At 39.0% G+C, this 15,263-nt stretch overlaps 1 protein-coding gene across 2 annotated transcripts in view; it reads right to left on the minus strand.

Moving 5' to 3' along the window:
• Window positions 1–2,029: 2,029 nt before the first annotated feature.
• The window catches only part of LOC149531783 (uncharacterized), a 228,612-nt gene continuing 215,378 nt past the window's right edge, over window positions 2,030–15,263 (minus strand). Inside the window, exons 17-19 of one of the 2 annotated variants that reach the window (XM_089811893.1) lie at window positions 3,876–3,996; window positions 3,714–3,741; window positions 2,030–3,596 (exon numbers count right to left, since the gene is read on the minus strand). In XM_089811893.1, the coding sequence (XP_089668019.1) occupies window positions 2,341–3,596; window positions 3,714–3,741; window positions 3,876–3,996 (1,405 nt within the window). In that variant the 3' untranslated portion in view covers window positions 2,030–2,340. Of the gene's footprint in view, window positions 3,597–3,713; window positions 3,742–3,875; window positions 3,997–15,263 lie in introns of those variants that run through there. The other variant, XR_016359263.1, reaches the window with a different exon arrangement.

Raw genomic sequence — 15,263 nt, forward strand, 5'->3', positions numbered from 1 at the left:
TCTTAAAAGCATTGCAAAGAGCTATAGGTCTAAAATCTCCTAGATCCTATGCTTAGTTTTCTCTAGGATAAGCGCTAGACTTCCTCCCATAGATCATACCCTAGGATATCCCAGAATTTCTGAAAAAAGAAAGCTTGAAAACCATCGGATCCCAGAGATTTTGTCTAGGTTAAAATTAAAGAGAGCCTCTTTGATTTCTTCTAAAATAAATTTATTATTTAAGAGTTTGTTATGTTGTTCGTAATTTTGGGAAGTGAACTTATCATTTTATTCTATATTGTTAGGTCTGACTATTCAAGGTTGTTTAGAATATCAATATACACCTGAAAATAATAACTTTTGTCTTATATAATTTTGTCTCTAAACAATTAAGTCAAAAAATCAATTTCCTTCTAAAATATTTTCTAACAAAAATCTGAAATTAAAATATTTGGACAGGTAGCAAAAAAACATTTCTAAGTTGGAGAAATTTTTAGTTCCACCCATTTTTCACCTTGTTGCTAAAAAGTGGTAGCTCCTATTCTTGAGGAAAAGATTTCAAATAATCCCGTAGCAAAATAAAGTTTTGTTCATAAGAATACCCTCTTCCTAAAAAATCGATCTTAAGCCCCCTCATAAAATCCCTCCCTGAATCGCTAATGAAAAATATGAAAATTTAGTGAGAAAGAATTGCCACCATCACAACTATATTTTCCAAATCTTGCCCCAGGCAGATTGGGTGCCTATATCTCTGCTACTTTTCAGCAACTCATTATCATCAGCATACTAAAATCAAAATCAACTAAGAAAATGTCACTATTGCTCCTCCCAATAGAGGATTATAATAAATGACTAACTAATTGTGATTGGTTATCCAAGGGGGACGTGATGACAATTCATCACTGCTCCATTCTTCCCTATGATATTATAGTGTCATTGAAAAGAAAAGGGAGAGGAGGCAGTAATATTCATTTACATACTAACAATTATAATCAAGTCATCAATCATACATATTATAGTCATATTCATTTACATACTAAGAATTACAATCAAGTCATGAATCATACATATTAACCTATAAAGACATCTAACCTGGGATAAGGAAGCTTGAAGAAAAAAGGGCAAAACATCAGATGTCACAAAAATACTGTACATTATAGAAGATATAATTTGGTTAAAAACAGCATATGATTTGGTTAAAATCAGCGATGGAAACTAATTAACCTATAAAGACATCTAACCTGGGATAAGGAAGCTTGAAGAAAAAAGGGCAAAACATCAGATGTCACAAAAATACTGTACATTATAGAAGATATAATTTGGTTAAAAACAGCATATGATTTGGTTAAAATCAGCGATGGAAACTAAACACAGCGATTGATATCTGCAAAGAAACATGGGGCGAAATGATAAGTAGAGAGACAAGTCAGCATGTCCTACTTAAGCTCTATAAAGTTGACTTGATCAGCAATTGTATGCCAAGGCAAACAATATAGCATCAACATCATGAATAGCAATTAACACTGTGAAACTAAGGTAGCAATTAATCACTAAAACCCATCTGTGTACATGGAATGGAAAGTTGTGATCTCTTTGTATGGATAAAGACGTGATTTTTCTACCTATTAATTGTACCATTCAACAGAAATGGAATGGAGAACAATGAAGGGAAGCAGCAATAATGAAGGAGTAATTAGACAGCAATCATAATTAACGAGCATGGAAACAAAACATTAAAATTAATATAAGATGCATGGAAGAGATGCTACTCTTGAGAAGATGAGACACAACCCTCCAGTAGGTAATAAACAGTCATTCTGAGAATCTGAAGCAAGTGCATCCAAAAAAGAAAAGGCAAATCATTGAAGGATATATATGCATATACGAACATTAACTAATAAAAAATATAAAGGAATACGTATATTGAGTATTGTATAGAATAAAGATTTTTCCAAACCAAAGGAAATAAGTCATTCATAATAGTTAAATACAATTAAGAACCAGATATATATGAGCCAGATTATTCTTACATATCTATACACTTACAGTATTATTGACCAAATCAGAATTTAACAAAATGATATTGCACATAATCCCCATTACAACAGCACGGAAGCTTTGCAATTTTAATAGTTATATTCTTTAGTCCCAATAAGGGACATTACAGATATTGCTCACTAACCCTTTACAACAGAAAATGTTTACAAAAAATGGCATGTACTTGTATGAGGACATTATATATTACAGAAATCCCATACCAAAGCATCTGGTTAGCTGCTCAAAAAATAGTAACTGAATGCAAGTGGAATCATAAAGATACGTTAATAAACTAGTGTCCCCTTTGCTCAAGCAACATCTGGGTCATCTACTTGACTGGGACATGTTTGGGAACTGACAATCTCCATTTAAACTCAAGTCTCTAGAAGCAATTATATTTGTCTGTGAAGGAGATGCACCCATTTGATCTGCAATAACTTTATATTCGTTAGGATTTCCATTTCTCTTTGATTGGGATACTCTTTCCAGAATTGCATCTACCCTTTTGCCAATTTGGGAAATCAGCGGGTCTATTTGTGGACCTCCTGGCAGTTGATCACCTAAATGAGAACCTTGAGATTTATTAGGAACTGCATGAAAGAAATCAGTACCTTGAGAAGCTCTCCATTTGTTAACTGAATTAAAACCTTGGATTGTAGACGGCTGGCCTTCCTCGTAAAATGAGTGAGACTGCCTCACCAAAGGTGGCAATAAGTTTTTTGTTGTTCTGTTAAGATCATTAATATATTTTGATAAGAACTTTGAGCGATCATGCCCAGCTTGAGTATCCTGGCTTCCCAAGTCCTGTAAATGCAAGGGCATTGATGAAAAGGCATTTCTAATTGAAAAATCTGTGGTGCTGGAATGAAGTGCATGACCAGATTCTTTGCCTACTAATGATCCAATTTGAGGCTTCACTTCACATTGCTCAGTGGATAATTTTATAGCACTTGTTACTTCTCTATCTGAAATTTTTGTGTCTGTGTACATGTGCACTGAAGAGCTTCTGTCACTACTTGAGCTACTAGCAGATGGTGAGTATTCATCATCGTCATCTGACATAGGCTCACATGCATATGTTACTTCTCTCCTTTGTCGCTTTCCCCTTCCTAGCTGTTCCTCATTATTTGTAACTTCTTTCATGGGTCCAAGAAGGTCTTCCCACTCTTTCCCATTAACTGTAGGTTTTGTCTCTTCATCCTGAGTAATTGACATACCCTGGATGGCACCAAGATAACCATTTTCTTCTGAAATGTCCTTTTCTCTCAGATTAATCTCTCTATTAAGCAGGTTTTCTATATCTTCCTCTGTATATTTAAGAGATGTAGCAGCATTTCCATGCTCATTAAGAATATTCCTTGCACCATGGATTAATATATCATGCAATTCCTTCATAGTTCCATTCTTATCAGAATTCATAACCAGATTCTCCATGGCCAATTTTCTTCTTGATCGCTGCAATATTTTTTCCTCAACTGAACATTTTGTAACCAGTTGATATACAATCACAGTTTTCTCTTGGCCAATCCTATGGGCTCGTGATTGAGCCTGTAGATCCACAAAAGGGTTGAAATCTGGATCTGATAGAAGAATAGTATTAGCAAGAAGTCATTCACTAACATCGCATCTTTATAACAATTAAATTTGGATGCACGGTAAGCATTAGTTCTCAAAAATAATTAAATAGTACAGCATACCATATATAATAACTGTGTCGGCACTCGGCTGCATCATATAATAAGTTGAAATTAGATAACCATTAAATACTTTGTAAAGTACTGCCTACATATCATATACCGCCACATCAACTGAATTCAAATTAACATTTAGAATCTAGGAACACATCAAGAAAGACGTACCAAATTGATCCCAAGGCCACCAGCCCGAGTTGAAATAAGAAAAGCAAATATGGTGCTGCCTGCACTATTAAAGTTCTTGATCCGTTCCTGTCTTTCAGATGCTGAAGTTTTCCCATCAATTCTAGAATCAAGAACAGAAAGAAATTATTAATGATGAGAAACAATGTAAAAGATCCTATATACTATGCTATAACAGAAGGAAAGGTTTTCAAAATCATTGGAAATTTTGCTAAAAAAAAGAGTGAAGTACTATAAAATAACATAAAGATTAACAGAAATAGCACAGAATACAGAGATCAATTTCTAATCTCATTGAAATAGTCAACTTGCAAAGTCATTTTCTGACACAAAATAGTGGATTCACTCTAAATTTTCTATTCAGTTCTTGGCACTATGGCTTCCAGTAATCTAACATGTACTTTAGTGTACCTACAGACTTCTGCAGCAACTATTTGGATCCATGGTGTTGCAGAATTAATAGTTATCTACAACCATATCCCTAACCCATGCCTTGATGAGGCTTGGAAACATTTTTTACTTCGACCTTTTTGGTCAAGTGATCTTTAACCAGGATAAGAACATGAGCTGAAATCTTCCTTTGCCCCTCCCCACAACATTATATCATCACTACAAGCTCCACTTGTTAAGGGAATGGACAAAGTGTTCAAACTTCAAACAGATAACATGAAACTGCTTGGAAGGTGTTGTAAGAATTTTTGATGCATTAATTGCATTATCCCTGCAAATGGAAGTCATTTGTTTGTACAGCTATAAAGTCCACCTTTGTTTATTTTAATTTAGCATGGTGTCCCAAAGTAACTGGGAAAATCTTTCATGAAAAGATAAGCCTAGGTAAGTTACTGTTAATTCAGCATCCTTCAATACAAAGATGTCAAGAACATTTTTTTTGCATCATCTACAAAATCTTTGCAATTGCTCTATTGCTGATGCCACATAGGATCTTCACTTTTAGCATATCTTTGATTAGTCAATTAAGCTTTCCTCCATAGGAATGAGCCATTGCTGATGCCACATAGGATCTTCACTTTTAGCATATCTTTGTTTAGTCAATTAAGCTTTCCTCCATAGGAATGAGAAGGCATGGAGAGTCAGGCCAACTGTTAGTCACTGTATTGAAAAAGTAGTTCTTGGCCATGCCACTGATGGAATCATTTCAATCTTATTTTCAGACTCAGTACCTCATTTGACTTGAAAGAATAATATATTGTTTTCAATGTCTTTGTAATATCTGTGGCTGGTAGCCAATTGCTTATTCACTTATTTTTTGCTTCCTCAAGTGGTCAAAAGTTGTATGGAAACATGGCATCACAGTGTCACTGTTCTTGTGTGGAAATGAGAGTCACCATGCCACAGATGGTCACCGTGAAGTTAAGTGTTATGGAGCAACTCATGCCGCATCACATTTTTGAGAGCTCAATTTAAGGGTGGGCATTTAATGCTTGGAAAAATAGCTATATTCCTTGGCTCTTCAATGCCACAGTTCTCACTCCCCTTCTTGATTTCAGGGATCCTCTCACAACAATCTTTCATTACATAAATATCACGTGAAATTTCATATCACCATTCATTCTACAGTTACTAACAATTCATCGCCTTCGAATCTTTTGAGAGGTTCCGGGTAGTCCTAGATTTTCACTGACGAGCATTTCTCAAACTCACAATTACAACAGTGGTCAACGATAATACCATCAGCTCCTCCAAAATGTTTCTAGGCACATAAACCAAAGGATTTTGGTACCCCAACTAGGTTAACTTCATTTGTTTCTGTCCCAGTTACAAAGAACTGCAATTACTCACAAATCAGGTGAGTAAATGTGAGCTGAATCCAGCCGCAAGTTATACACAGTAATACTTAGCCACAAGTAATAGGTAAAGCTTTCCACAATCTTTTCACAATGACTTGCTAAACGCACAAGCAAAATAGTTGAAACTTGCGCACAAGATGCAAACCAGAGGGTAAAAACAGATTTCATGAAAACAATTTAAAATATGATAGGCTATTTTTTGTTGATAAAAGTGAGGTTGTTGAAAGAAATCTCCAGGGCATTGAACAAAGTTTGACAATGCTGACCCGCTGCAGCTTTGCTCAACAGTACCAAGCTTCAGCAAAATATGCAGGGTCACAGACCTGAATCACAGGTATGTATAATGTCACTTATACTATGTGGTTGTGCATCATTGTATGTCATTGACATTCATTGCAGGGATGTCTGTTTATTCAACATAAAAAATTAAAATCAATTTTTTCACCCGTTTTCATTGCTCATGCTCCAATAAACCTTCTATCTTCAAGTTCCGGGGATAGAATGCTTGGGAGTGTTATGCAACCCAAACAAGTCAGTGATAAATCTCATCTCTTCTGGGGAGAGCTAGCTAAGCTATTTTTAATTTTTTTCATAGCTATTACGGAGGTTGGCTACTTCTTTCATGCACATGGGCTGAACTCAGTCAAGTGGAAGTTCAGAGTTTGGCAACAAATAGCTTATTGGTATTCAACTTTTCCCTAGGAGAAGATTTTAACATGCTTCTATACGCCAAAAAATATTGCACCTGAATAGAACATGTCTCTAACTCCCTGAATAACTTCAATGATCTAGTGCAAGATTGTAATTTGTTTGATGTAAAACCTACAAAGAGAACTTTTACTTGGCATAACAGGAGAATAGGTTTCTACTATATCACTGACAGATTTGGCAGATTCTCTGTTTCATCTTCTTCGCTTCTCAAAGACTGGGACTCATCTTCTCCATTCCCCCTGTGGCTAGCTGTGAACATTATCATTTTCTATAAGAGGGAGAAGAGACTGACGTCAAAGTTGGAGCTCCATTTAGATTTCACTTTGTCTCGCTTTGTAATGAGCCCAAACTGGCACTCACTGGCTATGCCGTAGGATATGATGTCGTTTGTTATATTTTCTTGTTTTTTTGTGTGTTTTCTCAATAGATGTGCAATGCTAACAGATATTGACATGATTAATAAGAAATAATTGCACAACTTGTAACTAAGCTGCATTTTTTATTGTTTCCCTTAAACTCAAAGAAATTACAATGAGAACCTATATCATATGCTTGTAACTCCAACATGCAGCAGACCATGTATTTATTTTGCTTTATAAACTCAAATAGCAATAACAACTATGCAACTCACAATTTATCAAGAACTCAATGCTGCAATTTTATTCTTCGACTATAAAAATTTACAACTATATAAGAACCTACGTATGATATTGGGTGTATACTTTGCAGCAGAACATCTACCATCCATATTGTACGTTCTTCCTCTATACAAATGTCAAACACTAATGCACAGCTCAGAAACGCTAAACATCCTCTCCGTATGCAAATTGCAGGCATAAGAAATGGCAGTGGCAGGCCTGGATGAATGCCAAAAATGGCGTTTAGTTGCAGCAGAGACAAACGCCCAGTTTTGGCGTGTAATAAGACAGCCTGTAGAACATAACTAGGGTGTTTGAGATGCAGTCTGATAACTGACAAGATAGACGCCAAGTTGTAGAATTAAAGCAGCTGGATTCCCAAATAGCGAACACCCAATATGCAGCAATAGTGGTGTCTGATTTGCAGGGGATGATGACATGTAGAAACAGTATTGTAAACGCCACACTATGCAGACCAATGTCCTTCCAAACAGCAGATCCCCACACACAGAATGAATGGCACAATGCTGTGAGTTAATAGCATATATCTCACACCTAAATGCAGAGAATGGCATTTGGATTTTCCGAATAACAAACGCTGAGATAGCTCATTTCCAATACCACACTTGAAGAAATATGGCACCCAAATGCAGTTGAATTGAGCGCCTACATGCAGATATAAAGATCGCTTGAACAGAGAGATGATTCACCAATTTCCAAAACCAAGAATCATCTTCCAGAAAAAGTAAATACAGTAAGGAAGACAGTCCAAAAATTAATTTTGAATAATCAATTCAATTCACTGTACCTCAGCAATGAATTAAATACAAATTCCAGACTCACAATGCATTTCCAATTTGCAATTTGTCATGCCACAGCAGCAAATGGACTCGGATAAAGAGGAATCAGTCCTCAAGAGAAAACACCCTTCAAACCCTCACAAGAAATTATCAAAAGCAATAGACAATAGATGATTCTAACTGCTTAATGAAACCTCTCTTATAAAGCCTTTGGCTTGACCCATACACTATTAAGGTTGCTTCATCAACACACCATCCAATTAGAAGCACCCAACTAATTTTATTAAATAAATAACTTTTAACCACATAGCTTCATGAAGACACTTTTCACTTAAGAGGCTTCTCATTTACACCATCAAATTATAACATGAAATAAGATGAAGTCCCCTTCATAATTAAAAGCCTCATTAATCACTTATTAAATATGAAATGTATGAATATGCTCAATCCATTGCTGATGAAGATCATCAGCTGCCAATGCCTCCACTAAACTGCTAAAATAGAAACCACCCCAAAATAGACTTACTAAAAATAGCAAGTCTGCCCCAGAGACCCTCAAAACATATTGTCAGCTCACAAGGGTCACCATGATGAACTGACTTAGCCAACTACACGAGCCAGGTAAGAATGGGAACATTACAGTCCTCCCTCCCCAAGATTGCTAGTTCTCAAGCAATCGTAGTAACATAGTGAACTCCAACCTCCACCAAGATCCTATACGACAATGCACATGATATCCCTATCATCATTGGGCAATCTTCACACATACAACACCATTAGAGTACACATCATAATCTGTAAAACTGCACTCAACACCTATGTTGATAATGTAGAAACCGGAATATCACAAGGAAGCAACGCAATAAGTTATATTTTGCCCCCTTCCTCTCTACCAACTAAACAATCCTGCCAAAAATCTGACTTAGGTACAAAAGAACTCTACACCCAAAAGAGACCCTATACATGGAGATCAAATATGAAGCTGTATGCACTCCCCACAAAATATACCTTACTGAGATCCCGATCATCACCAACAACCCCTACAAAAGACATAGCTATTGGAGGACTTGGTTCAAAATCTATGTTACCCCAAGTTTCAGGGATAGGGGAAGGGGAAATTGGTTTCCTAGACATTTTCTAATATTTTTTGCTAGAGCAAGGGACGACAAGGGATGGCTATGTGTGTGTGGATTTTCAAATATAATCATCAATTTCACATTTATCACAGCGACATAGTTTAAAACTTTAAAATTGTCAATTACATTCATCAAATAATAATTCCTCAAAGAACATAGAGCATAGCAATTAGCATCTAATCAAATCATGATAGAAAATAGCATCATTTTCAATCATCATCTAAGAATATCCTAAGTTACCGTATTCGTTCAGGGAACATGAATTTAGATATTCAATTCAATGCAAAGTCGAAGTCTGTTCGAATTCGAAACCAAATCACTTTTTCTCTGACATATTCGGTGAAAATTCATCCAACAGGACCTTGGACGATTTTGCCACACGTTTGAGCGAAATTAGCATTCTAATATCAAACCCAAAACGAGTTTGACTGTCGTTGGGAGAATTCTTGGACTTAGTGGAATGTTTTTACAATGTTTTTAATATTTATATTTGTCATGTCAAAAGACCGTATATAGTCATAAAAATATCCATTTATATGAGGCATTAAACTCGAATATGATAGAAGGCTCGAACGTTATCCAAGTCATTATATCTCCAGATGCGCAAGGAACAAACACCACAATATGCATCCAAACTTATGGCAACGATTAATATATTCTAAAGTCCCCACTTTATCCCATAATTTATTCCAACTGATTTTTGCTTCCTTGCCATAATTATTGCTTACATATAGTCACGACAACGCCAAATAATTTGAAACCTTGGTTTTGATATAATATTTTATTTTATTTTTACATATATCACCCATGTTTTTGAAAACAATGCCCTTACAAATAATCTTGAACCAAAGTCTAATTAGAGGAATTCGAGTCCCACAATACACAATGATATTATATTATGAAGATTCAACAACAACATATGAAGTAGGCTTTAGATATATGATACCTAGTAATATTTAAAGCGATACAAATATCATCCCAAACAGTGAATATGATTAATTAGGCTGCATTAGTGACAAATAATAAAGTCAATAATAATAGAAAATCTAAAAGTTATGATAAATCAAATAAACAAATATATAAATGGAGTCATATTTATAGTATAATTTATATACAACACGTCCATGTTTAATATATCTTCAGATTTATAATTTTATGTTATATATATACATATATATATTGTCGTCGGTAGAAATTGTGCATCAGCCGACGGGTCCTTTCGGTAAAAGTCTTGTTATGTAGCCGACGGGTAAACAGTTTGTAGCGGGTATAATGTACCTGGCTGACGGACTCCTTCGGGAAAGTTCTTCGGAAAGTATTTATAACCCTTTCGGGAAGCATTGTATTCATCTGATATATCATATCATATCATAAAAGCATAATGTACTGTTGGTATATGCGAATAATAAATAGAGTTCTGTTGTTTGATGTTCGGTGTTCGTGTCTATTTCCTGTGTGCATTGCTTAATTAATCCATACGATAAACATTTGGCGTCGTTGCCCGATGGATCTGGCACGCAGGCAGGCGGATATGAATTAAATGCCGAATCAGTTGAACAAAGATAAGAGTAAGCTGAAGGAAAAAGATGACATACGCGTTGCGCAGGAGAATTTGATTTTGGCTCAGCAGATAGAGCGTCGAAGGAGGTTTCAGAAGATTTCCGACGGAAACAAGAGCGCCGAAGGATTGTTGTTGGAGACTCGACAACGGCTTGATTTGGTGGAAGAAGCGAGGGAGGAGTTTTTGAACCTGCATACGCCACGGGAAGAGAATCCTGACGGAAGGAAATCGACTCGCACGGCTCGGTGTGCCGAAGGAGCACGAGCGTGGAGTGACCTCTTCGTCCGAGATATACTTCCGAAACGGACAGCTGCGGTTGACGAACCCTCTTCTTCACCAAACAGCGCGGAAGTCCAAAACAGCGTGGGTGTTGAACACAGCGCGGAAGCAGAAAACAACGTGAGCGTTGAAAACAGCACGGAAGCAGAAAATAACGCGGGTGTACAGAACAGCGCGGGTGTCCAGAACAGCGCGGGTGTTCAAAACAACGCGGGAGCTCAGAACAGCGCGGGTGCTCAGAACAGCGCGGGTGCTCAAAACAGCGCGGGAGTGCAAAACAGCGCAGGTACACAACAAAACCCTCGACATACAGTGATAATGGCAGGTCCGAAGGAAAAATTGCCTAAATTTGATGGTGATGAAGCAACTGATCCCATTCGACATTGTAAAACATGTGAAACGATCTGGAGGGCCAATGGCATAACAGATACAAACGAATGGATTCGACAATTTCGTGCTACTCTACGGGGTGTTGCGATTGATTGGTTTACTGATGCTGATCTACAGAAATTAAATAGTTGGGCTAATATTAAGGAGTTCATCGCGGAATTTCAACTTTTCTGTGATGATAATGAAATTGTAGCCGAGATATTCAATACCAAGCAAAAGAAGAATGAAACAGTACGGGTCTTCGCCAAGAGATTAAAGGACTTAATCAGTAAAATGGAGAATAAGCCGGCAGATGGGCTCCAGAAAAGATGGTTCATTGAAGGCCTTCACCTGAAGCTGAGAAAAAAGATGAAGATTGTGCCACCATCGACATACATTGAAGCATACAATCGGGCAATGAACCTCGAAAGTGACCAGAAGACAAAGAAGAAGAAGAAGACCAGCTCGTCCGATTCAGATGACGATGCATCCTCAGGAGATGATAGCAGCGATGACGAAGGAAGCAACAAGAAGGTCCGTGCCCTCCAGAAGGACATGATGCAGATGATGAAGGAATTCAAAAACATGAACAAGGAAACTAAGGGCAATGACCTATGGTGCACGGAATGTAAGAAAGAAGGCCATACGAAGGGATCCTGCCCGAAAGATCAATTTTGTGGAATATGTCAGATCCTGGGACACTCAGTAAAGGAATGCCCTTTCAATTTAAAAACAAGGACACCGCAGCAAGTGTTACTATCACAAGAGGCATCCCCGTCAGGAGGGAACGGGAACACCAGTACAGAAGGTGCCACATCAAGCGGATATAGAAACAACCGGCGCGGTCCAAACAACAACAGCAATAACAACAATGGTGGCAACAACAACAATGGAGGAAGGAGTCGAATTCAGTATGATGCGAATGGTCGGCCAATTGTTCAATGCCGCGCATGCAATCTGTGGGGTCACTTCGCCCGCGAGTGCACAACGACGAACACACCGAAGTTGCTATGCCGATGGTGTGGACCTGGAGATCATGATGATACGAAGTGCCCGAACTAAGTGCCCGAAGTCTGGAGTAAACTTGATTACTGTAGGGACAGACGAGGAAGAAGTCCTGGCAATCACTCGAAAGCAGGCGAAGCTATACCCTGACCCAGCGGAAGAAAAAAAGAGACTGGAGGAAGCAAGGGCAGAGATCCAGAAGGCAACACAGGCAAAAACGGCACACCTGAAGGACCCGCCAAGTACCTCAATCCGGAACTGTGCCGAACAGAACATTGTACGGCAAATATTGCAAGCTGAAATACCCGTCAAGATAAATGATCTGTTGCTCACGATGCCTCAACTCCGTACGGCCCTCACAAATATAGTCCCAAGTGCTAAGCAACCCGTAGAGCAAGACAACGACAAACAGGGGGGTACAAGTGCCGAAGATCCGATGTTGTTAGCTCTTTCCTCTGGACGCTATCCGGTGGTTGTTGAAATGGGCATTCTCGGGACTGTGCTAACGGACATGATCGTCGACGGAGGATCCAGTGTCAATGTGCTACCAGAGGATACTTGGGAAAAGTTGGGACGGCCGACATTATGGCCACCTACCTTCCAGCTGCTAACGGCCGATCAACATGGAATCAAGCCATTGGGAATACCAGTGACAATCGGAACACAACCATTCCTGTTGGACTTCGTTGTGATTCCTCTCAAGCGGAAGGGGTACGATGCTATTTTGGGTCGGGGGTGGCTGATACAAGCAAAAGCAAAGAACGATTGGAAGAAAAATACTTTCACTCGAAAGCAAAGGCCAGAAGTATGTCATTGATCTGCACACTCAGATGGTCGGGGACAAAGCCCTCTCGTCAGATTCTGAGGGAGAAGAGGATGAAAAGGGGCAAATTATGGAACCAGATCAGGAGGGAGTTTTACGACTGGAATGAGACGACGATTTGGATTCAGTAAATGGTATGTACCATTGGCAGATAGAGGATTATGAATTGTTTCCAACCTGCAACGTACTGACAATAGAAGAAAACAATACCGATGCCTTTCCAAAGGAATTCACTGAAATAAAGGAAGGGGATGCGTCACTTGATGTGACCCCGGCACATCAGTTCACTAAAGGAGAACCCATCAAATATAATGAAGTCGCGTTGCAGACCATGAATTTGGGAGATGAAGCAGAACCATGGAACATACTGGTAGGGGACAATTGGGACCCAGTACTAAAGGCAGCAGCCTTCAAGATATTTTTAGAATATAAGGATGTCTTTGCATGGACGTACAAGGACCTGAAGGGCGTACCACCTGAATTATGTGTGCACCGCATTCCATTGATCGAAGGAGCAATACCCGTACGGAAAAGGCCCTACAGAATGAACAAAAATTATGCGGCCCGGGTTACGGAAGAAATCAATCGGATGCTAGAAGCCGGAATTATTTTCAAGGTACAGACCAATGAATGGGTATCCCCGATCGTGATCTCCCTGAAGAAGGACTCCATTCAAATCCAAATATGTGTTGATTTCCGATGCTTGAATGCAGTCACCATCAAGGATCCGTTCCCGATCCCATTCACGGATAGCATCCTCGAGGAGGTGGCGGGACATGAGATCTACTCATGGATGGTTTTTCCGGCTACAATCAAATCTCAATCGCAGAAGAGGATAAACTGAAGACGACATTTGTCGTAGAAGATGGGGTCTATGCCTATAATCGAATGCCATTCGGTCTGTGCAATGCGCCTGCAACATTTCAGTGGATCATACTACACATCTTTGACAAGATGTTCGTCGGAAACTTCAAGGCATTTTTGGATGATTGGTCAGTATTCAGTGCGGAGGACAAACATTTGGCAGCCTTAGGTGAGTGTATGGAAAGGTGCCGCCGTGCGCGTTTGGCCCTCAACTCGAAGAAGTGCAGATTTATGGTTCCACACGGAAGGTTGCTCGGACACATAGTCTGTAAGGAAGGACTGAAGACAGATCCGAACAAAGTGCGGGTCATATTGGAGATGCAGTCGTCCACCAATGTGACAGAGGTAAAATCTTTCCTTGGGCATATAGGATATTACAGGCATTTTATCAAGAATTTTGCAAAGATAGCCTATCCGTTGGATAGGTTAACTTCCAAGACAGAATCATTCTGATGGGACAAGGAACAGGATGAAGCATTCGAAGAACTCAAGGTACGCCTGGCTACAGCACCTATTTTGGCATACCCTGATTGGAAGGAGTTTCACGTCCATGTGGATGCATCAAACTATGCAATCGGAGCGACTCTCGCACAGACGGAAAGCCACGGTTTGGATCATCCGATCTACTTCGCCAGTCATTTGTTATCAAAAGCTGAACAAAATTATAGTACAACTGAACAGGAAGCACTAGGGATGGTCTATGCTGTGCAGAAATTTCGACATTACTTGTTGGCCACTCCATTTGTGTTCTATGTTGATCATCAGGCCCTTTGTATATGATCAACAAACCAGTCATTCAAGGAAGAATCAGCCGATGGTTACTCCTGTTGCAGGAGTTTACTTTCAACATTACTGTCCGGCCAGGAAAGAAACATGCAAGCGCGGATCATTTATCACGAATCAAAACAGGAGAACCGGCAGACGGTGTAAATGATGACTTTCCTGACGCACAACTATTTCAAATTGCTGCACTACTAGAATGGTATACAAGCATCGGCGAATACTTGTCAACAGGATAGTTCCCAAATACCATGCCACCGAATAAAAAACGGAAGTTGGTGATACGGAGTGGAACATTCCAGCTGATTAATGGATTGTTGTATAAAATGGGACCCGATCAAATCCTGCGGCGTTGTATCCTAAAGGAAGAAATTCCACGGGTACTGAAGGAAGCGCACGAAGGACCGGCAGGAGGACACATGGGCCCGGACACAACTGCACAAAAAATACTTCTAGCAGGATTATGGTGGCCAACAGTATACAATGACGCCAGGGAATGGGTTGTTGCATGCGATACATGTCAGCGAGCTGGAAAACCCTTGAAAAGAGATTTCATGCCTCTGAATCCTTCTCATGCTCAGGAGCTTTTTGAACGA

The sequence above is a fragment of the Cupressus sempervirens genome, chromosome 11 (assembly GCF_028749045.1).
Source record: "Cupressus sempervirens isolate cs-2001-9-10 chromosome 11, ASM2874904v1, whole genome shotgun sequence".
NCBI lineage: Eukaryota > Viridiplantae > Streptophyta > Pinopsida > Cupressales > Cupressaceae > Cupressus > Cupressus sempervirens.